Raw genomic sequence first — 25,687 nt, 5'->3', positions numbered from 1 at the left:
GTTCGGTGTTAGGTCCACTGTTGTTTTGTATATTTATCAATGATATTGATGAAGGTATATCAGGCTTAATGTCGAAGTTTGCAGATGATACAAAGGTTGGCAGGGTTGTTAATGACAGTGTGCAGTGTGCTACTGCAACAGGATCTAGATAATTTGGACAGATGGGCTAAGAAGTGGAAACTGAAGTTTAACCTTGACAAATGCAAAGTACTGCATATGGGTCGAAGTAACCCCAGAGAAACGTACCAACTGTGTGGTACTACACTTAAGGTAGTAGAAAATGAAAAAGACCTGGGAGTAATTATGCAGTCAGATATGAAGTTCTCTGAGCAATGCAGACAGGCTGCCAGGGCAGGTCATGGGGTTTTGTCAATGATATATAGGAATTTTGCTAGCAGGGAAAAGGAGGTGATTATCCCTCTGTATAAGGCAATGGTCAGGCCATGCCTTGAGAACTGCGTACAGGTCTGGAGGCCTCATTTTAGGAAGGATGTAGATTTACTTGAGCGTGTACAGAGAAGGGCAACAAGATTGGTGAGGGGAATGAAGGGATCCTCTTACCAAGAGAGGCTTAAGTTCTGCAAATTGCAGTGGCTGGAGACTAGGCACCTGCGCGGTGATCTGATTGAGGTATATAAGGCCTTGAATGGGTTGAGCATGCTGAATTCTGATGGGATCCTTCCACTTGTTCAGATTACGAACCTAAGGGGGCATAAATTCAAATTAAGAAAAGACAGATGTAGAATAGATGTGCGGAAATTTGCCTTTAGCCAGCGGGTGGTTAATTGCTGGAACAAACTTCCATCTGTCGTTGTGGAAGTTGATAGGTTGAATAAATTTAAGGAGAAACTGGACAGGCATTTGGAGGGAATGGTGTGATTTTTTTTTTTTTTTTTTTTGGCTGATGCTGCATAAGCTCATACATTTGCTTTCTTGCATCACATGCCACCACTACTAGTACTACTACTACTACTACAACAAAAGCAGCAAAGATTTCTTTACTTATATTAGCAGTAGAAGGAAGGGGATGAATCGAATTGGTCCACTTGATGTCAATAGTTCAAATGTTGATGACTGTGCTCAGGCTGCTGACAAAAAAAGATCAGTCCCTCCCATTCATTTATTGTACAACTTCACAATATTGGATTGAGGCACAGATACTTGCTTTCGTTCTGCTTTCTTCCCTCGCTTAGCTTCCTACATATATATATATAGGAATTTTGTTAGCAGGGAGAAGGAGGTGATTGTCCCAATGTATAAGGCAATGGTCAGGCCATGCCTTGAGTACTGCGTACAGGTCTGGAGGCCTCATTTTAGGAAGGATGTAGATTTACTTGAGCGTGTACAGAGAAGGGCAACAAGATTGGTGAGGGGAATGAAGGGATCCTCTTACCAAGAGAGGCTTAAGTTCTGCAAATTGCAGTGGCTGGAGACTAGGCACCTGCGTGGCGATCTGATTGAGGTATATAAGGCCTTGAATGGGTTGAGCATGTTGAATTCTGATGGGATCCTTCCACTTGTTCAGATTATGAACCTAAGGGGGCATAAATTCAAATTAAAAAAAGACAGATGTAGAATAGATGTGCGGAAATTTGCCTTTAGCCAGCGGGTGGTTAATTGCTGGAACAAACTTCCATCTGTCGTTGTGGAAGTTGACAGGTTAAATAAATTTAAGGAGGAACTGGACAGGCATTTGGAGAGAATGGTGTGATTTTTTATTTTATTTATTTTATTTTTATTTTTTATTTTTTTGGCTGATGCTGCATAAGCTCATACAGTTGCTTTCTTGCATCACATGCCACTACTACTACTACTACACTGAAAATCTTTCTCCTTTCAAATTTGTCACTAAAGTAACTTGGTTATTATTCTTATCAACAAGAGTAATTCTGCTTGCTTTTTCTTCAACTGCATAACAGGTACCTTGCTCAAGCTTTGTTTAGATCTTGTAAAGAAGCTTGCTCTGTTCTATTATTTCTAATGGTGCCACCACAAAAATGACCACAGCTTGAGAGTGTATCCATCAAAGCAAGGGAAGTGAAGTAATTATCCATATAAATACAAATCCCTGAGGTACAAAGCCCAAGTAGTCTTTCTGTTACTGAAAACCAAGACATTTTCCTGCCATGTTGTCCCCTGCACCAGAATAGGGATGAAATTTGACTAAATATGCTTTAGGTAGTAGTAGAGGTATGTGATGCAAGAAAGCAAGCTTATGTAGCATCAGTCAAAAAAAAAAAAAAAAAAAAAAAAAAAACATTTCACACATCCATTCCTCTGAAAGTGTGTCCAGTTCATACTTGAATTTATTTAAGCTATCAACTTCCACAATGGCTGATGGAAGTTTGTTGTTCCAGCAATCAACTACCTGCTGGCTAAATGCAAATATCAGCACATCTATTCTACAACTGTATTTAAGGTGTAGTTAAAAAAAAAAAAAAAAGGGGTAAACTGCAGCCATTATCAACCCACTGCAGGATGGAAGTCTCCTCAACAATTCACGTTGAGGGAAATGGACTATAATCTGCCATGCTGGTCCAGTGCGGGTTGGCAGATCGATCATATTTAGCAGTCAGGGGATTGAACCCTGGTCTACTCAAGGAGCGTGATCTACTGCACTCCTGCTCCTGACTAATGAATCCATAGCGAATAGGTTTCCCTCTTATAAATTGTTTCACACCATGGTGCCAATAATAAGGTTCCTTTGTCTCATCAATAGAGAAATTTCTGCCCATTGGCTCAATGAATTGACTGAACTTGTCATTCAAATGGTCTAATAGAGGCCTAATTTTATACACCTTGTTCCAAGAATCAATTTTCATTTTTATCATTGAAGTGTAAATGTTGGTGAATTTTTTTCTACTCACGGATTGGTTAACTAAATAGTTATATGCATCAGACCGAGTCTCCCAGTACATTCTTCTGAATGGCACTTTATTATATCCTGACAAAAGAAGGATCCCAAAATACTTAGAGATCTTCAACAGATCAAAAAAATTGTGGGGCTTTTGGGAATATGTTTCTAAAGTATTTGGAACCCACTTTCGGGGCTTTTTCTTTCCTGTTGGACACTGTTTTTTTGAAAAACAATGGGAATCAAAAACCATTTCAGTGTCTACATCAACATCTCTTTTACAATCTTTACTAAGAACTCTTATCTCTGCTCCTTATGAAAGTACACCTCTACCAATGTCTCTTAAGACTTGATAATGACTCCTCACCATCACTTGCAGCATCGTCTTTATCAGAATCTTGACCATCATTTGGTGCATAGAGGATGAATTCAAGCTCTTCTGCATCATCAAGTTGAGTTATGACATATTGAGAATGTTCTTGAGATTCTAAAATATTCAATATTTCTTCTGCATCCCTCTCAACAACAAGCATGATTTCGCTGAAAAAAAGAGAAAGTTATACGAAAATTTATTCAGAAATGTTTTGAAAAATATTATTTTTCTGACTCACTCTGATGCTGTCAATAGCTTTTATCTGCTAATAAAAATCTGCATCTAATTTTATAAACGTGATAAAAAATAAGCATTAAACTGAAATTGTACACACTACTTTAGCATTAGCATTAGTAGAGGCATATAATGCAAGAAAGCAAGCTTATGCAGCATCAGCCAAAAAAAAACCACCCCTTCCACTTCACCCCTCCGTTCGTTCGAAATACCTGTCCAGCTGAGCCTTAAATTTATTTAGGCTATCAACTTCCACAACAAGGGATGGAAGTCTGTTCCACCAACCAACTACCCGCTCGCTAAAGGCAAATTTCCGCACATCTATCCTGCATCTGTCTTTCCTCAATTTGAATTTATGCCCTCTCAGGTGATTATTCTGGGCAAGAGACAGTATCCCATCAGCATTGAGCATGCTCAAACCATTCAAGGCTTTGTACACCTCTATCAGATCACCTCGCTGGTGCCTAGTCTCCAGAGACACTGTAATTCGCAAAACTTAAGCCTTTCTTCGTAAGAGCACCCCTTTGTTCCATTCACTAATCTTGTTGCCCTTCTCTGTACTCGTTCCAGCAGCTCTACATCCTTCTTGAAATGAGGCCTCCAGACGTATACAGTACTCAAGGTGCAGCCTGACCATTGCCTTATACAAGGGAATAATCACTTCCCTATCCCTGCTAGAAAAATTCCTGTATATCATTGATAAGATACCATGAGCTACTCTTGCAGCCCATCTGCACTGCTCAGAGAACTTCATATCTGCCTGCACAATTACCCCAAAGTCCTTTTCATTCTCTACCACTGTCAGTGTAGTACCACAGAGTTGATATGTTGCTCTGGGGTTGCTGTTTCCCAAATGTAGTACTTTACATTTGTCAAGGTTAAACTTCATTTGCCACCTCTCAGCCCATCTGCTCAAACTTTCCAGATCCTGTTGCAGCAGCATAGTGTCAGTAGCATCCTTAACAACCCTGCCAACCTTTGTATCATCTGCAAACTTGGACATTAAGCTTGATATACCATCATCAATATTATTTATAAATACAGAAAACAACAATGGACCCAACACTGAACCCTGAGGGACTCCACTAATAATATTAGTCCACGATGAGCAGTGTGCATTAATTATCACTCTCTGTCTTCTGCCACTCAACCATCCCTTTATCCATAGCAACAATTTGCCACCAATGCCACACTGCTCCAATTTGTGCAGCAGCCTTCCATGTGCAACAGTATCAAAAGCCTTTCTAAGATCCAAATATATAATATCAAAGTTATTCCTTGCATCCAATTCTTTTGTGACTACATGATAGTATCCAATCAAATTGGTCAGACAAGACTTTCCCTTAACAAAACCATGCTGTGTATGAGCTATAACTGAATTCTTGTCAAGATGATCCTGCAGTGTTTCTTTAACCACTGCCTCCATTAATTTTCCTGGAACAGAAGTTAAACTCACAGGTCTATAATTACTTGTGTCAGCCTTTGATCCTCCTTTGTGAATTGGGGTTACATTTGCACATCTCCAGTGTGTGGGTACTTCCCCTGAGTCCAAGGAAGCGCTCATAATTATGGCTAACGGATTGCCTACTTCTTTTGCTGCCTCCTTTAATATAACTGGATAGATCCCATTCATCCCAGGTGCCTTTCATGTATTTATCTTCAACAATTTCTCCTCCGCTTTACTCTGAATTATTACAAGATCATTTAGCTCACTGACAGTGTTTACTTCAGCTATGGCATTGGTCTTCCAGAATAACTCCTCATGTGTGAATGTAGATGCAAAATATTCATTTAGTTTGTTAGCTACCTGAGCAGGATCATGCACAGTTGAACCATCGATATCAAGTGGACCAATCTGATTCATCCCTTTCGTTCTAGAGTTTACATAAGAAAAGACCTAATTGCTGTTTTATTTGCATCCCTTGCCAAAGATTTCTCGTAATCTGCCTTCGCCAGCCTAACCTCCTTTGTAACTTGGTTACAGATCAACTTTTATCTATCATAGGCTTCTGTGTCACATGTTAATTTATATATATCCCATGCATTTTTCTTCTCTGCCATATGTCTCATTAGTTCATCTGACATCCATTTAGGCCTGAACCTTGAACAATATTTCTTAGTTGGTATGTAAAGCCTAGTATCTTCCAAGATTAATTCTTTGAATGCTTCCCATTTTGAATTTGCTGTTGGTAACATCATCAGTTCATCCCACTGTATCGAATTTAATTACTGTCTCAGACCATCGTAGTCACCTTTACGAAAGCAATAACCCTTCCCTTTACCCTTGATGGTAGTTACCTCCTTGAGTAAATCCCACTTCAGCACACTGTGATCACTGCCACCTAGTGATTCCTGTATCTGCAGATTCTTAATGTATGAAGAATCACTACTGATAATCGAATCAAGAGTATTGCTCCCTCTAGTTGCCTCCCGAACATGCTGATTTAGAAAACAATCATCCAATCAATCCACAAAAGCCTTGCTAATGTGTGAGTGACCAACCCACAAATTCCAGTCAATATCTGAGAAATTAAAATCCCCCATTATAAGACTCTCTGATTTACTGGCCCACTCTATTTCCCTGTACAGTTCCTTATTATAGTCATCAGAGTCATTAGGCCTATAGCACACTCCTACTCTCAATTTTGATCTCCCGATGCTTATGTGACACCAAACTGACTCGACACTGCACTGTCCAGCGATGTCGACTGGCTTCACTTCCTTGGATTTTATGTGTTTCTTATCTAAGAGCATAACAAATCCTCCCTTCCTATCGTGTTTATCCTTTCTGTAGACGTTGTACTCCCCAAATTCCAGTTCTGCATTACTTATATCTGTGTGACACCACGTCTCTGATATCCCAACAATATCCGCCTTTGATGCTTTGAGCAATACCTCAAATTCATCAGATTTATTTACCAAACTCCTAGCATTGGTGTATACGCAAGTATACATGCACCTGTTCTTTTTCTTAGCTACCCTAACAACCCATGTGTTTACTTGTACCCCAATGACTCACAGCAGTCTCTGAAATATCCTGCATCTTATTTTCCAAACTGCTGCTCATTCCAATAGAAGCAGTGCAAGAATCACTTTCACCTCTGCCAGTGGCTACTCTTAATCTATTAGTCCTTGTATCCCCCCAATCTAGCAGTTTTCCGACCCACCTAACACTGCCTCGATAGCATCAGCAAACATTCTTGCACCCTTTCTATTTAAGTGTATCCCATCCCTGTAGAAGCAGTCTCTCCTGTTAACAAGTACAGACCAGGCTGAAAAAAATTCTACCCCTTGAACCTTGCACAATCTTTCCAGGGCCGAATTGATCGACAGGGCTCTCATCATATACTCCCTCCTATCATGTCTGGGCAGAATTGCAGACACTTTCAAATTCAACCCTAATTCACGGCTTTTTTTCAACAGTGACCTGTACTTGTTAAGTAATTCCGCCGGTCTCCTACTCTTAATATCATTAGTGCCAACGTGTACAACATATCACCTTTTGTACCCTTAAAAGATGATATCCACTCTACAATGTCATCGACCTTTGCCCCTGGCAGACATACCCTGGTCCTGTGCCGCCTATCCTTTTTACAAAGCATGTTTCCTGTTTCCCTGACAACAGAGTCATCAGCAACCACTAGTTCCTTTGGGACAAGCGCATTCTGCCTTGGGGGTTGCCGCTGTATTGCGCGATGCCCAAGTGCAAGCTCTGGCGTTGGTGTGGGCAACTGAGAGCTTGATGAGCCCCTCACTTTTAATCCTTCGAGGGCATCCACCCTGTCCTTCAAGCTCTCATATAGGCTAATAACAATGCTGAGTTGTTGCCGGATTTCCTTACACTCCTTGCATTGCGCACATAAAACGACATCTCCCATGGCAGTATCACTGCTCCAAAAACATCAAGCAAATAGTGCATTTTAAAAGGCTGTGATTCAGAGGGCTAATAACAATGCTGAGTTGTTGCCGGATTTCCTTACACTCCTTGCATTGCGCACATAAAACGACATCTCCCATGGCAGTATCACTGCTCCAAAAACATCAAGCAAATAGTGCATTTTAAAAGGCTGTGATTCAGAGGGCAACTGCCCCCCCCCCCCCTTCTTCCCTGAGCCACAGCACTCCCATTAGCTTGAGCCTTTTGCTTTGCTGCTCTGGTCTGAGTCATGATTTCGATTTAATTTCAATAAAATTTCAATTTCAGTACAAAATTAAAACCCTAAACTTGTATCCCAACACAGTTATAACGCTATATTTATGTTTCAGTATCGAGTGTTATCTACGAAATCCCGTTATAAAACTTCTGTATCAAGTTAAGTATTAATTATTTATTTTTGCTAATTATTTATGTTACGTAATCTAAGTCGTTATATGTATATAGTTAAAAGTACAATTTAATTGACAATGAAGTTCAACAAAATTAAAAGATTTACTGATTAATTGACAATATTATATTATGTACTATACTATACTAAGCTTATGCTATCTAGTTCGAGATATTTTGTATCGCGTAACAACGGCGGCAATTTACGAACGGTAAATCTATGGACACTTCCCAGCATATGTTTTATCATACACAAGAAAAAAAAATCTATAAACTAAAGCAATCAAAATATTATTCTGTGAAACATATTTCACTATGAATAATATTTCATATTATTCTATGAAACAAATTTCGTATCCAAAATGCATGAATAATGAATAAAAAAACTTGCAAAATAGCCTTAGCAAACAAATCGTTTAAAATATATCATAGAAAAACTTACCGTCGGCCAAGTTAAGACCACTGTGTCAAAATTACTACTGAAAGAAACCCCTCTAACAATATGTTTAAATGAAATTATGAATGTAAAGTTGCCAAATATCACTAAGGAAGTAATCAATCTTAAGAAATAAATGCCATCTGAAAGAAAATAAAAATATATTCATGTACTTTTAATTAATATTTTTTTTGCAATAAGGTAAACAAACCATATGATTAATCATACAGTGGGCAATAATGGGTTAAAACAGTTACTCCTCACCTTACACAGCCCATTTTTATAACATTTACTAATTAAGGTAAATGCTTCAGCGTTCACACATATGGCACTCAGCCAGGCCAATACATAAAACACTTTATTGTCTTGATTATTACTATTTATTTCTTCTGCATCCCTCCAGGGTCACACATGGTGGGCCTTTAAGTTTAGCAATAATACAAGAAAATGAGCATCTTAAACATGAACAGCGAAGAAGAGTTCTGGCATAAGTACATACTTTATTCCTCCAGGTTTGTGATGCTTTTCCATGTCATTATGCCATGCTGATTAGAATAAAAAGATCGGTCTTTAACAAGTTACATTAACCTTTTCTCTTAAGTTTGTCTCAGTACGATATTACAGGCCATTCAATAAAAATAAAATTTCATGCGGCTAAGATGGGAACATAAAGCTAAATCTTTAACACTGATTTTATGGAAAAATATACTTCAACTTACGTCCACATTGCCAGAAACCAATCGTGCCATAAGAGCGAGGACTGCCTTTATATACTCAAGCTCACCTAACTTACATTTTATTTATATTCTAGATGGGAAGTTATGTTTGACCTAAAGGCAAGAATACATTACCAATAAGATGCAGTTATATAAATAATCATAATAACCAAAAAAAAGTTTCATTAAATACTGCGTAACAATTTTATATGTAGGTATAATCAAAAATATCTTACCGCATTTCACTTCTGAAAGCATGATTAAAAAATAACAGAAGAATTTAAGAATTCGGCTAACTCAGTAAGGGTGTCATACAACCACGATGATTGCAGAACCAAGACCATGTGATCCCCCCCTCCGATTTTAGATTAAGATGAACAATGTTTACTGGGGTAGGGTACGTGAACAACAACAAAAACAAAATGTGTATTTTCTTAAAGAAGTAAAATCTTGCAGTTTCAAGCACCGCGGATGTAAATTAGGCAATGCTGAAGTTTTGATATTTTCTATCATGAAAATGCAAAACCATATATCTAATTCTATAAAATCGTTACGTAGCCTAATTTTACATCTTTCAATATAAATGGCCATTAACGGAAATCCACGGGTTAGTTATGCATGTTCTTTATAAAGCGACTTGTGAATTCAATAAATAATTTCACTTGATATATCTTACCCTGACTACGGGATATGCTGCTCCAATAATCCGCCATATTTGGACATAGCACCATTAAGCCTATCTTCTACCCGAAGGAAGCAGTACTGGGATGCAACTGCCAACACCCGTGTAAAAGTTCCAAGGCATGCACACTGTCAAAAAACTGATTATCCAAAAATATTACTCCTCCAAAATATACTTTCTTTACACCTCGATTTGATCCCTTTAATGAGTATGATTACCTCCTAGAAGTTAAACCTCGCACGTTATAGAAAATATATACAAAAAACACACGCATCATACACTTAGACATCAAGACTAATTTAACTACAGTCATATTGCTACAAGCACTTCCCGGCATCCTTGCAGACCTGTCTAGAATAGGACATGATCTAACCGAGGAGGATCTTTTTGTGTGTGCTAGGTGCAGAGACTGTGAGAAATTAGATGCCAACTCAGTGTTCTGATGGGCATTTATGAGAGTTTGGGGTTTAGGGTATATACCCTCGAAGAAATTAATGAGGGGGCCCGTCAAGCTCTCAGCTGCCCAACTCAATGCCAGAGCTCACTCCACTGCATCAGGCAACAAAGCGACAATCTCCAGGGCAGAATGTGCTGGTCCCACAGGAAGTAATTATTGTTGGTGACTATTGTCAGGGAGACAGGGAATATATTATGCAAAAAGAATAGGTGCAACAGGACCAGTTTACTTCCAGTTTATTTTGTTACTTCCCTAAAGAGGGAAGTAATAAAATCTTCAGTCTCAATGTTTTAGAGAATTCTTAATGTTTTTATGTTTTAATATTAGTTTTTAAAGTATTATGAGTATGGATTCACTATATATTTATTTGGTCTCAAAACATTTAAATTGTTTTTAAAATATGGACGTATTGTATTCTCTCGCTCAAAGATTGGAGTGGTGGATTGATGTATTTGGGGTTGTGCTTGGGGTCCGTCGGTCACAGATTCCGGGGTGTATTGGTGCATTATCGGCCATTACTGACTAGCTTTCACCAGTGTCACAGACCAGTCCATGCCAATTCAATTATACATATGTATATTGTATAGGCATGGACTGGTTGGCTTTCCATTAGCAATATATTGCTAATGCAAAGCCAACTCAGTGTATATTAAAAAATATTTGGAACATCAGTTTTAAAAGAGATTTAATTTTTATATATTATTATTTTTTTAAAATTTCCATTTATTTTTATTTTACTCATTTTGTTTTATTTATTTATATTTAATTTATTGTTTATTTATTATTATTATTTTTTGTGGGCCCTCCCTGGGAAGATTAGGCGACCAGGGACGGCCTAGCCAGAGTAATCATTCCAGACTCCCTGGTCTGGCTTCCCGTGCCATGACAGTAACTAGGGGTCTGTGCTGCTCCACAAGCTCCTAGGCTAAGAGACCTGAAGAACAACAGAGCCAGAGTAATTATTCCGGACTCCCTGGCCTGGCTCCTCATGCCATGGACAGTAACTAGGGGTCTGTGCTGCTCCACAAACTCCTAGGCTAAGAGACCTGAAGAACAACATTACGTGAAACAGAAGAACAACATTACATGACATTAACAACACATCATTCGCGCTTTCTGGCATTTACAGGAAACACAAGAAAACTGATAGCGAAGTTGTGGGCAATCACCAGTGCCGCTTGACCCTCAACACTATGTATTTGGCATTTACACTAAATTTGTGAAGATCTCCATAAAACTGGATGACCCTGTAAGGCTGTAAAATGAACTGTAAGATTAAAAAATAAATAAGTTACTGAATTTGTTTGAAAATGCTGCAACTCTACAAAAATTATAGTAGAATGGCTTGGGTACCCTGAAGGAGCCACTTTTATTTCAATTTGTTGAAATAAACATCTGCCAATCTTACAACGATTTTTCATAGCAAAATTGATAGCTCCTGCTGGTGTTCAAAACTGTTCTATGACTACAAGGAAATAGCATTTAAGGAAATATTACCATCAAAATATTGATACAATTATGGAAAAACAACAAAATATAACTCATGCCCCTTTCTCAACCAATGTGGCATAAGTAATAAATATATATTTTATGTCAGATCATAAAATAATCAAAATAAAATTAGTTTATTAAACATCCACAGTCCCAAGAAAATTAACGTAACAGTTAACAACTGAAATTTCTAACTGTTACAACAACATGTATACATTTACACAATAGATTATACTGTACATGTATATGAAAAAATATATATATACCTGTACAGCAAATGTAATGGATGAAGCAAGATTCTTCTGAGTTAATAAGATTTCATTTTTTCTTATACAGATAAATGTACTCTGTAATTCCCTGGTAAGATGAAAGTCCCAAGATCTATGTCCTCCACCACATGATATCTCCATTAAAGAACTGTGGTATTTTGTATTATACACAACAAACTTTGCCTGCAATTAAAAATAAACTTGGTGATACAAACAAGTATTACTATACTAGTAGCTTCATTGATTGTTTTTAAAAGAAGTTTCACTATACATAAAGAAAAACAACAACCCTGTGTATCTCATCAACACCAAAGGTATAAAAAACTACTGAAGCCAAATAGTCTTTTTGACTGGGAACAGTGAGAAAATACAAGTTTTTTTAAACTTATTAGCATGAAGGCATCCAAAATGTTTTACAAGTAGAAGTGTAGTAGCACAGGCTCTTTTTTTTTAAATGCCTATAACAGGCAATGTTTTGAATATTTTTTGTTATAGTTATTTTATTTTATTTTTTTAACAAGGAGAAGGCAAAGATGGTATCTCTACAAGAGAGCTATACTTTACTCATTCTGATATTAAAATAGCACCTTTATAACTTTTTATTTTCAACCAAATGGTTGAAATCAACTATTTTCATAAAGAAACTTTTAAAAAATTTTTCTGTCATTTATAACTGAAAAAGTATGAATATTTTTGCTTAATTACTTGTAATAAGAGTCTATACATTTTTAAAGTAAATGCATATTCATAATACTAGTAGAGGTTTTTTTTTTAGCTTTCTTTATGTTTTCATATTAGAAATTTTAAAAATTTACAGTTTATTCAACAATATTTAGTCAACAATAGATAATTATCAAGTGTTTTTTTATTTGCTAGTGAATATGATATTCATTATAAAAATGAAATATCATATTCATACTCTTAATAATTATTTAAAAAAAGGAGGGGGGAAGACAAACCTAAGAGTAACTTATTCAGAAGTGTTACAGCTTTGCCAGAAATGGGTAAGTTTATGTATTTTCTTTTATTGTTTAGCAATACAATAGTATTGCTAATACTAATTGCAATACAATAGTATTGCTAATGCCTTATGGAAATGAAATGATTTACTCACAATTAAAATGTTTCATTTTTAATATACTTTTAAAACAGCTTTCTGATCTAAGAATTGAAGGGCATTGCCATTAATTACAGGTATACTAGCAGCAGAAATAAAGCACTTCACAGCCTGCAGTTACAATGTATTAATCAAAATTTTATTTATTTTCAGTGAAGAAACAGTACACCAAAACTGTTGGCAAGATGTCAGTTTTACATGTTTTTTTAACTCTGCCATTTTGCCACTGATGAAGATGTCAAAAGAGCTCACATTATACTGTCTTTTAAATTTAAACCTATATACCAAAGAGTTACTGTTCTACAACCATAATATGAATAAATCCATTATAATGCAAGCAGTGAAGAATCTTTATGCAAACCCCAGGGGCTCACATCTGGTGAGTATGGGCTTGGCACACCCAGGGTCCTCAGCTGGATATCATCATTCTTCTCTTTCTTGGTGATTTCCTTCTACTTCTCTCTCTTTCTCTCTCTCTCTCTCTCTCTCACACACACACGCACACACACACACACACACACACACACACACACACACACACACACACACACACACACACACACACACACACACACACACACACACACAGGGTAACTCAAGAAATTTTTTTTTGGCTGGTGCAGCATAAGCCTCAGGCTTCCTTGCACCATATGGCTAATAATAATAATAATAATAATAATAATAACTTGAAAATGTATTTATAACAGTGTGTGTTTTCCATTAAATATTTTTAGAGAAAATCCTCAGCACTGCTGGAATTGTAAATACAAAATTTTATGTTCATAACTGTAAAACCTTTAGCTTAAAAATTTCTCTTTTTGTAAAATCGTACCATTTTTATCTTTTAGATGAATTCATTTATCATATTCCTGGGAAGTTACCATTAAAAAAAAAGTTTCTGTCTTGGTTGTTTGAAATCTGTGCAGGAAGTTGAGGGCAGATGATTCACATACAGAAATCATTAATTTCTCAATGGTTATTTGAGAAACCATCCAAGATGAAACCAAGCAGTGGCGGCTCGTGACTCTGATGTTTGGGGTGCTGCTTCTTAAAGTTACATTAAATGACATAATAGAGGGTAATAATAAGCAAGTTAAAAATACTACAAAACATTAACTGGACATTTCCCATTAACAGACTTAGGTAATCTCGAAATTTTATTTAAAAATAAAATCCATTCTTTGATTTTTATTTGTTGAAAATAGATTAATAACTTTTTCATTCAAGTTTGGTACACTGTTCAATTCGGCACTGCTCACTCCGCAGTTTCTCTAACTCGTTTTGTCACCTCTAACAAATGCGTATTGGCAACCTGCCAACTAAACATTGACTCAACCACTGGGGCCAAAATGTGGAACTGTGTAGTGCACAGTTCCACTTACGGTTAAACTTCAATGTAGAAAACTATTTCATATTTTATTCGTTTATTATTGAAATGATTATTGGAAATAGAGGATGGGTATACCATATGCAGGAACTGTTAATAAAAATATTCATTGCATAGCATTGTTCTTCACAAAATTTCATATAGTTCTTTTGACTGTATATTTAGATTTAAAAAGCTGGGGGTGCTGCAGTTCTGCAGTGCCTACCAATGAGTCGCCCCTGAAACCAAGCATCTGAAATTTAAAACTTCTGCTCTCTCACTCTCTCAGAATTGGCAAATAATAATGTAGAAGTAATTTATTGCCTCTGGAAATTTATCGCATGAATATAATGAATATAAAATAAATATAATATTTATGCATGTATGCTGTGCATGACACTTCATGCACCTGAAATTTTTATTTCATAAATTAATACATTTTTTTTTCAGTGATTAATGGAAGTGAAACATAATATTGTTGAAGGTATATCAGGCTTAATGTCGAAGTTTAAAGATGATACAAAGGTTGGCAGGGTTGTTAATGACAGTAATGGCAGTGTGCTACTGCAACAGGATCTAGATAATTTGGGCAGATGGGCTAAGAAGTGGCAACTGAAGTTTAACCTTGACAAATGCAAAGTACTGCATATGGGTAGAGGTAACCCCAGAGAAACGTACCAACTGTGTGGTACTACACTTAAGGTGGTAGAAAATGAAAAAGACCTGGGAGTAATTGTGCAGGCAGATATGAAGTTTTCTGAGCAATGCAGACAGGCTGCCAGGGCAGGTCATGGGGTTTTGTCAATGATATATAGGAATTTTGCTAGCAGGAAAAAGGAGGTGATTATCCCTCTGTATAAGGCAATGGTCTTGAGTACTGCGTACAGGTCTGGAGACCTCATTTTAGGGAGGATGTAGATTTACTTGAGTGTGTACAGAGAAGGGCAACAAGATTGGTGAGGGGAATGAAGGGATCATCTTATCAAGAGAGGCTTAAGTTCTGCAAATTGCAGTGGCTGGAGACTAGGCACCTGCGTGGTGATCTGATTGAGGTGTATAAGGCCTTGAATGGGTTGAGCACGCTGAATTCTGATGGGATCCTTCCACTTGTTCAGATTACGAACCTAAGGGGGCATAAATTCAAATTACGAAAGGACAGATGTAGAATAGATGTGCGGAAATTTTCTTTAGCCAGCGGGTGGTTAATTGCTGGAACAAACTTCCATCTGTAGTTGTGGAAGTTGATAGGTTGAATAAATTTAAGGAGGAATTGGACAGGCATTTGGAGGGAATGGTGTGATTTTTTTTTTTTTTTTTTGGCTGATGCTGCATAAGCTCATACATTTGCTTTCTTGCATCACATGCCACTACTATTACTACTACTATAAACAACTAATTATCTTGTGAACCATTAATTATTTATTAATTGATTAATTAATAATATATAAAAGTAGTTGTTTTTACTTCACTGGACATACTTCCCAAAGTAATACTCACTCCACATCTCGTAATGCTTTATAATCAACAGCACATGAAATGCAACATACAGAGGTTCTGTAACTTAATAAATTAAAAAGTTGTAGTATACTGTAAATGTTTTCATAATGCAATTTACTTATTTCTTCCTGTATTTTAATAGCAACCGAAATATAACATATATTTAACCTTTCTGCTCTGATTAATATAAGGAAATAGTAATAATTCATGATTTCTTATCCTTGGCACAGATATTATTCCAAGTATAACAGGCTTGAGATTCCTACCTGAGAGTCAAAAAAGCTGATGGAACTGATACACAGTTCCAATTTGAGAGTGAAATGGACTGATTTCAGTTAATTACAGTCATTCATTAAGTAACAATCAAATCCTCTGCCTACACTTTCACAATGATGGGAGCATTAGGAACCCTGAATATCACCCAACCCTCATGTACAAGAAGTCAAACATTGCAACAGTGTATCTAGTATATGGAGTTGATCACAAGGTGTGAACCAATTGTAAGCAGGGGTCAGGGCTCCACATCACACAGAGAAATGGGGGTCCCATCTCTGTCACCACACAATACTAGGGTTATGAAGACAACAAGACGAGGTAAGCATTTCAAGGGTACAGCTTTAAAATAGTGTGTTTGCAGGCTAGCCACTCTAGGAGGCATCCAGATCAGCTAGTGTAAAGTGCCATCTAGTGACTGAAGGGAATACAAGTAGTGTGCATGTGGGTTGGGGAGGCATTGTTGAGGCCACATTGCTAAAGTATATTCCTGCTGGGTGTAAACCATATCCAAAAATTTCATTAATTCATAATTATGAATTAATGAAATAACTACATTTAACTTATCAACTGAATGCATCATGAATAGTCAATTAACAGACTAATCTTATTTATTAAAAGACCTAATCCGTACAAAAACTTTTTGTTCATTTCACAAATATATATGGTCTTTTCAATTTCAGTTATGTTCATTTCTGCCTACAATCTGCCAAGCTCCATTTACTTTTCCTGACAAAGTCTCAATTATCAGTTACGTCAAATATTTATCTCAGTTGCCCTAAGTATTTGCTCCATGATTCCTTTAGCTTCAGAAGTGGTACTTCCACATAGGTCTGCCTTCATATTCCTTGTCAGAGAATTCCCAATTTGGAATCCCCCCTTTTTTGATTTCCTCTGTCTTAAAGTCTCCCTCCGCTCCATGCTGTCAGATACATCTGTTGTCTCTACCTTTCTCCCATCTCCAATAATCAATTGGAACACTTAGACTTTCTCTGAAATTCGACTTTCTCCAGCCTAACAGTGATGTAATTTTCCTTGGTGATTTTTAATGTTCATAACCCCAATTAGCCTTAGTTCTCTAGTTACATGAACCCAGTGTTGGTTAAGATGCCGAGGCATCTGCAATTGCTAATGTACATCTGCAATTACTTGTTCTTTTATTTATAAGTAATGAATGTAAAAAATTATAACAACACAACTAACACCCTCTATATTTTTCTCACCAACAACCTTTTTGATGCAGAGGAAGTAATATTTGTAATGTGCTTGTGACAAAAGAGATTAGAAATCAGGGTAATCCCCAAAAGAGATATATCATGTTGCCTAGAAATTGGAGTGTCACCAAAGATAAGCATAGGAGCAGAAGAATTCTTTTTGCGAGATATAAGATAAGACTGAGTTTTAGAAGGATTGAAATCAACTAAGTTGTCTTTGCCCCACTGGAGAATACCTGGAGGTCGGCATTTAAGGAATTGGTAGCAGATTTTCGAGAAGTTGAAGCTGATCGAGCAGGGTTTTTCAAATCGGAAAGTAGAGTGCAATGTGCTGTCATCGGCAAAACTATGGATAGGATTTCCAATCAATGGAAGAAGGTCATTAATATACAAGAGGAAAAAAGTGGAGGAAAGAACTGAACCTTGGGGGACACCAACATTAATGGAGAAGTTAGAGAGCCATCTACTATCACCCTCAGTGAGCAATCACAGAGAAAACTGGATAACCAATTACAAAATTCAGTTGGCAAACCAAAAGATGAAAGTTTGTTTAGAATGAAAGCTTGTTTAAAGCCTTTGAGATGTCAAGATAAACTGCTGGTGTTTCACCAAACTTTTCTATTGAATTGTCCATAAATGGGTAACATAAGCCAGAATATCACCAATGGAGCGACACTGATGGAATCCATACTGGTGATTGCTGATCAGATGGAAGGTTTCTAGGTAGTTTAAGGGTTGGCGGTTAATTGATTTCTCCATTACTTTAGCATTAGCATTAGTAGAGGCATATGATGCAAGAAAGCAAGCTTATTCACCATCAGCCAAAAAAAAAAAAAAACCACTCCCATTTCACCCCTCCGTTTGCTTGAAATACCTGTCCAGTTGAGCTTTAAATTTGTTTAGTCTATCAACTTCAACAACAAGTGATGGAAGTCGGTTCCACCAACCAACCACCCGCTGGCCAAAGGCAAATTTCCGCACATCTATCCAACATCCGTCCTTCCTCAATTTGAATTTATGCCCTCTGAGCTGATTATTCTGAGCAAGATGAAGAATCCCATTGGCATTGAGCATGCTCAAACCATTCAAACCCTTATACACCTCTATCAGATCACCTCGCCGGTGCCTAGTCTCCAGACTCTGTAATTTGCAAAACTTAAGCCTTTCTTCGTAAGAGCAACCCTTTGTTCCATTCACTAATCTTGTTGCCCTTCTCTGTACCCGTTCCAGCAGCTCTACATCCTTCTTGAAATGAGGCCTCCAGACCTGTATACAGTACTGAAGATGTGGCCTAACCATTGCCTTATACAAGGGAATAATCACCTCCTTATCCCTGCTAGAAAAATTCCTGTATATCATTGACAAGACACCATGAGGTACTCTTGCAGCTCGTCTGCACTGCTCAGAGAACTTCATATCTGCCTGCACAATTACCCCCAGGTCCTTTTCATTCTCCACCACTGTCAGTGTAGTACCGCAGAGTTGATACATTGCTCTGGGGTTACTGTTTCCCATATGTAGTACTTTACATTTGTCAATGTTAAACTTCATTTGCCACCTCTCAGCCCATCTGTTCAACCTTTCCAGATCCTGTTGCAGCAGCATAGCATCAGTGGTGTCCTTAACAACCCTGCCAACCTTTGTATCATCTGCAAACTTGGACATTAAACTTGATATCCCATCATCAATATCATTCATAAACACCGAAAACAACAACGGACCCAACACTGAACCCTGAGGAACTCCACTAATAACATTAGTCCACGTTGAGCAGTGTCCATTGATTACCACTCTCTGTCTTCTGCCACTCAACCATCCCCTTATCCATAGCAGCAATTTGCCTCCAATGCCACACTGCTCCAATTTGTGCAGCAGTCTTCCATGTGCAACAGTATCAAAAGCCTTTCTAAAATCCAAATATATAATATCAAAGTCATTCCCCTACATCATAGTATCCAATCAAATTGGTCAGGCAAGACCTTCCCTTAACAAAACCATGCTCTGACTGAACTATAACTGAATTCTTGTCAAGATAATCCTGCAGTGCTTCTTTAACCAGTGTTTCCATTAATTTTCCTGGAACAGATGTTAAACTCACAGGTCTATAATTACTTGTGTCAGACTTTGATCCTCCTTTGTGAATTGGGGTTACATTTGTACATCTCCAGTACTGTCTCAGACCATCGTAGTCACCTTTACGAAAGCAATAACCCTTCCCTTTACCCCTGATGGTAGTTACCTCCTTGACTAAATCCCACTTCAGCACACTGTGATCACTGCCACCTAGTGGTTCCTGTATTTGCAGATTCTTAATGTATGAAGAATCACTACTGATAATCAAATCAAGAGTATTGCCCACCTCTAGTTGCCTCCCAAACATGCTGATTTAGAAAACAATCATCCAATAAATCCACAAAAGCCTTGCTAGTGTGTGAGTGACCAACCCACAAATTCCAGTCAATATCTGGGAAATTAAAATCCCCCATTATAAGACTCTCTGATTTACTGGCCCACTCTATTTCCCTGTACAGTTCCTTATTATAGTCATCAGAGTCATTAGGCCTATAGCACACTCCTACTCTCAATTTTGATCTCCCAATGCTTATGTCACACCAAACTGACTCGACAGTGCACTGTCCAGCAATGTTGACAATCTTCACTTCCTTGGATTTTATGTGTTTCTTAACTAATAGCATAACCCCTCCTCCCTTCCTATCTTGTCTCTCCTTTCTGTACACATTGTACTCCCCAAATTCCAGTTCTGCATTCCTTATATCTGTGTGACACCACGTCTCTGATATCCCAACAATATCCACCTTTGATGCTTTGAGCAATACCTCCCTCAAATTCATCAAATTTATTTACCAAACTCCTAGCATTGGTGTACACGCAAGTATACATGCACCTGTTCTTTTTCTTAGCTACCCTAACACAACCCATGTGTTTATTTGTACCCCAATGACTTCCAGCAGTCTCTGAAATATCCTGCATCTTATTTTCCAAGCTGCTACTCATTCCAATAGAAGCAGTGCAAAAATCACTTTCACCTTTGCCAGTGGCTACTGTTAATCTATTAGTCCTTGTATCCCCCCCTCCAATCTAGCAGTTTTCAGACCCACCTAAAACTGCCTCGATAGCATCAGCAAACATTCTTGCACCCTTTCTATTTAAGTGTATCTCATCCCTGTAGAAGCAGTCTCTCCTGTTAACAAGTACAGACCAGGCTGAAAAAAATTCTAACCTTGCACAATCTTTCTAGGGCCGAATTGATCGACAAGGCTCTCATCATATAATCCCTCCTATCGTGTCTGGGCAGAATTGCAGACACTTTCAAATTCAACCCTAATTCACGGCTTTTTTTCGAAAGTGACCTGTACTTGTTAAGTAATTCTGCCGGTCTCCTACTCTTAATATCATTAGTGCCAACGTGTACAACATATCACCTTTTGTACCCTTAAAAGATGATATCCGCTCTACAACGTCATCGACCTTTACTCCTGGCAGACATACCCTGGTCCTCTTCCACCTATCCTTTTTACAAAGCATGTTCCCCGTTTCCCTGACAATAGAGTCACCAACAACTACTAGTCCCTTTGGGACCAGAGCATTCTGCCTTGGGGGTTGCCGCTGTGTTGCATGATGCCCAAGTGCAAGCTCTGGCATTGGTGTGGGCTTGATGGGCCCCATCAAGATTTTAAAATTTCATTACTTCATACATGCTGTATGAAGTAATGAAATTTTTGGATATGGCTTACACATGGTACGAATATACCCAGATCCTTGACATAACGTTTCCTCGACAATGCCCCCTGCATATACACTACTTGGACTCACTTTAGTCACTATCTGGCAGAGTAGAGGTAGCAAGATTACACACAAGCTGATCCAGAAGCCTCCTAAATTGTTACCAATAGGTTCGGTCCAGTGTAGTAACTAGCGGCCAGCCTGCGAACATTGTTTTAAAGCTGTATCCTCGAAATGTAAGGAAGATTGGATCTCGCTATGATGTTCATCATAACCTCAAAAGTTATCAGTCATACTGCATGATGGAAGAGATGGGGAAGAGTTGATCGGAGCTTAGCTCTGTAGACTAAACATGGCTTCCACCACTTCAAGCCTCCAATAAGCAAAGTGGTGGTATTGCACCAGTTGATGAGAATCATCTACCACCTAGTATTGCCTGGTAATACAGAGGGGCGGTATACCTCCACGTGGTGTGGGCAGCACACCTCGACCCCTGCTTATGTTTGTTCAAACCTGGCTGGTCACCCACAGTGTGCTTGTGCATGGAGGTTATACTCTGGATCACTAATAGTCCCACCATCATGAAGGTGCGAGCAGAGGATTTGGTTGTCGCAGACCATCCGGTCTTCACCGAAATTGACTTGACTTGACTTGAATGATGTCACCCGAATATCAGTTCCATCAGCATTTTAGACTCCCAAGTAGCCAGTACAGCTGATCTGGCATATCTGAGAGAATGTCTGTGACATCCTCAAGGACCTCTTAGTCAATTTCTGCCAATCAATACTTGCACCTCTTTTGCAATCTAATGGTTTTATTTTATCTTCAGTTAAACAGAAATCCAACTTACTAGCTCCTTATTTTTCTTCTAACTCTTGTATTGATGATCTTGGTAAACGACCTCCAGTCTTACCCAAACAATTTATTCAATTCCTCCTTCTAACATCCTTCTCAGGATGTTAGAAGAATTCAGATCAAAATTGATGACATTGTTCCACTTGTTCTCAACAACCTGTACGCCTGAGCTTGTTCAATATTATCTTTTTAGACTTTCTTATTCCACTGATGTTCTTACTTCTGCTCATATCCAGTCAGTTTCTAGGTGGGGTGCGGAATCCCACCTTCCAATTAACAACCCATTGGCCTTACTTTCAACTCTTTCCAAAGTAATGGAGAAATCCATCACCCATTAATTCTTAAAACTATCTTGAAACCTTACATCTACCTAATGATTGCTAATATGGATTCTGTCAGTGTTGATTCAATGGTGATATATTGCCTTAATGTTACTCATCTTTGAGCAAATTTAACTAAAAAAATTGGTGAAACTCAAACAGCTGATCTCGACATTTCCAAAACTTTTAATTCATGTTTGGCAAAAAGGTATTCTAAACAAGCTTCCATTTTATGGACTGCCAACTGCATTTTGAAATTAGGTATCCAGTTTTCTCTCTGAAAATGTTCACTCTAGTTGAAAGTATATGGCTGTCTTACAACTTTTCTACTACTGCTGGTATTCCCTAAGGATCAGTTCTTTTTCCCTCTGCTTTCCTCTTGTATATCCTTCTACTGACTGTAAATCCTACCTAGATTTTTGCTGATAATAGAACACTACAGTCCACCTTCCATTTTGAAAAACCATGCCCTGCACAAAAAAAACTTCAACTTCTCAAATATATTCCACAAATTATTTAAATGCATCTCTGGGTATGGCTCCAATGTGGCAAAGAAAACATAGTTAATTTTGATCCTTCTAAAACTCACTTGAGTCTTATTTTTCACAATAAAAGAACATATTGCTCCTATGCTTATCTTCAAGGACACTCAGATTTCTAGATAGATCACATCTCTCTATCAGAGTTTAATCTGACTTGTTATCTCTCTTGGTATAAGCATATTGTTTCCTCCACATCAATAAACTTTTTTCTTTTTTTTTATGCAATTTTCTTTTTAATTCTCGGCATTACTTTTCTTCTAACAACTACTCAACTCTGTACAAATCTCAAATTTGCCCTTCCATTGAATAATGCACCCACATCTGGTGTGGTGGTGCTCCCAAAACTTCTCCCAAGATTCATTCTTGGCTCCATTTCAAATGGGATAACCAAGTTAATTAATGACTCATTTTTTAAGAAGTCTCTCCACATTCTCCTTCAAAAGATAATAAGTTTCTGTTGCATGCCTTTTCTATACATATTTTCACTGGTCCTGTTCTCAATTGGCATTCAAAACCGGTCCAAATATACAATGTATGGTAATAAAGTTCCTGGACTGGTGCAATAAAAAGGACACAAAATGGAGTTCAAAAATGGTTTTATTTTTATTTCAAGTAATCACCACCTGATTAAATACACTTATTATACCATTCTAAAGTTTCTGAGAAGAATGAGTGTAGGCATCCAAAGAGATAATGTTCAGTTTAGTGGTTATATTTTTATTTTTGGCCTCAACCTCCTAAAATCTCTTTCCTTTGAGGGCAGTTTTCACCTTAGGAAAGAGGAAAAAGTCTGCTGGTGCTAGATCAGGAGAGTAGGGTGGATGATTGATCTGTAAAATGTCATGTTACATCAAAAATATCCTCCCAACATGTGCAGAATGGGTGGGAGCATCATCATGCAACATGAACCAACTGGATTTCTCTCAAAATTGAAGCCTCTCTTGGGAAATGCACTTACACAGAATGTAGCATCGACTCTCAGGTAACAATTTAGGTACAAAACCCACGAGAATCACACCATGTTTGCTGAAAAACACAATCACATCTCCTCAATCCTGGACTTCTGTAAATTAAACCGTCTGGGCCTTGGTGATAATTTTGGGTGGTACTGAATTACCTGAAACTCATCTCTAGTGACAATACAGGCAAGGAAATTAGGAATGTCTTGACAATTCTGAATGAAGTTTCACATAATCACACTCTTCACTGCTTCTACTCATCCATGAGGCTGTGAGGCACAAATTTTTCACAGACCATCCTTTTCCTTAATCTTCATTCAGAATTTCACATACCGTCTCCTCATTCATATCCAACTCATAAGCAATTTTTACTTTTAGCATTAGCATTGGCAAGGGCACATGATACAAGAAGGCAACCTTATATAGCAGAGGTGGGTAACAAGTCGATCGCGATCTACCAGTCAATCACGACGAATTTTAAATATATATAAAAATAGATTAGTCAAAATCTAAATGTTATTATTATTATGCGCCCCATTGCATAAGCTTATTACAAATCTGTTGAACCACATGACCACTCTTGTCGCCGCACAGCAGCTAGTGAAAATTCACACAGTTACGTTGCAGAGAGCATAGTGTATGCGTCGAATTCTTATTTAGCTTAGTTAATATTAATAACTGGACAGTGCTTATACGTTACTTTAATACTCTTTGATTTAAAATGAATACTACGAAAAAGAGTAAAATGTATCATTTTCATCAAGAGTGGGAACTAGAATACTTTTTTGTAATGATAAAAGAAAAATGTTATTTGATTTGCAATGCTTCTGTGGCTATACGCAAAAAAAAAAAAAAAATTAGAAAGGTTGTTGTTGTTTGTTGTTGTTGTTTGGTTTTTAGGAGCATTAGCAGATTAGGCCATATTACTCCGGGATATGCGGTGGTCATTCCCTGACCTTTCCGCATCATCCGTATTTGGTGGTGATGGGCTCGAACCCCGGTCTAATCAAGAAGCATGTGCTACGCACTGCTGCTCCTTCCCACCTGGCTACGGAGGCGCCAAATTAGAAAGGCACTCCATGGTAAATACCAATCGGATTTTCCTCCTAATAGTGACCTTTGAAAAAAATAAATTAAAAGAACTTAAATCCAGATTATTCACACAACAAAATTTCTTTGTGACACTTAATTTACAATTTAAAGCAGTAACTGCAGCATCCTTTAAAGTGAGTAATTTCTTGCAAAAAAGTGCAAACCATTTTCTGAGGGTTAATTAATCAAAGATGCAATTTTAGAAATAACAGATTCTCTTTTTGAACATTTTAAGAACAAAAATGGAATTAAAAGTGCCCTTCGAAATCTGCAAGTATCTCGAAATACTGTGATGTGACGCATCGAAAAAATGAGTAAAAATGTGAGCAAAAAATTGCGTGCTCATATTCCTAATTGTGTGTCCTTTTCTTTACAAATGGATGAAGCTACAGACATCATTGATATAGTTCAATTGATCATTGTTATTCGTATGTTTTTCAATGATAGGGTAGCTAAGAATAGAAACAGGTGCAGGTATACTTGCGTGTACACCAATGCTAGGAGTTTAGTAAATAAATTTGATGAATTTGAGGTATTGCTCAAAACATCAAAGGCAGATATTGTTGGGATATCAGAGACGTGGTGTCACACAGATATAAGGGATGCAGAACTGCAATTTGGGGAGTACAATGTCTACAGAAAGGATAGACAGGATAGGAAGGGGGGAGGGGTTATGCTATTAGTTAAGAAACACATAAAAACCAAGGAAGTGAAGCCAGTCGACATCGCCGGACAGTGCATCGTTGAGTCAGTTTGGTGTGACATAAGCATTGGGAGATCAAAATTGAGAGTAGGAGTGTGCTATAGGCCTAATGACTCTGATGAGTATAATAAGGAACTGTACAGGGAAATAGAGTGGGCCAGTAAATCAG

General features: G+C 37.7%; 1 protein-coding gene across 1 annotated transcript in view; it reads right to left on the bottom strand.

The window, feature by feature from the left end:
• The window catches only part of LOC150083207 (tRNA (34-2'-O)-methyltransferase regulator WDR6), a 760,490-nt gene that overhangs the window by 262,663 nt on the left and 472,140 nt on the right, over nucleotides 1–25,687 (bottom strand). The window contains exon 16 of the mRNA XM_090378434.1: nucleotides 11,834–12,019. Within this exon, the coding sequence (XP_090234560.1) occupies nucleotides 11,834–12,019 (186 nt within the window). The remainder of the gene's footprint in view (nucleotides 1–11,833; nucleotides 12,020–25,687) is intronic.

This window comes from Mastigoproctus giganteus, chromosome 7 (genome assembly GCF_048544385.1).
Source record: "Mastigoproctus giganteus isolate SK-2022 chromosome 7, ASM4854438v1, whole genome shotgun sequence".
Taxonomy (NCBI): domain Eukaryota; kingdom Metazoa; phylum Arthropoda; class Arachnida; order Uropygi; family Thelyphonidae; genus Mastigoproctus; species Mastigoproctus giganteus.
Note: the sequence above shows the minus strand (reverse complement) of the source record. Positions and strands in the feature narration are given on the sequence as shown.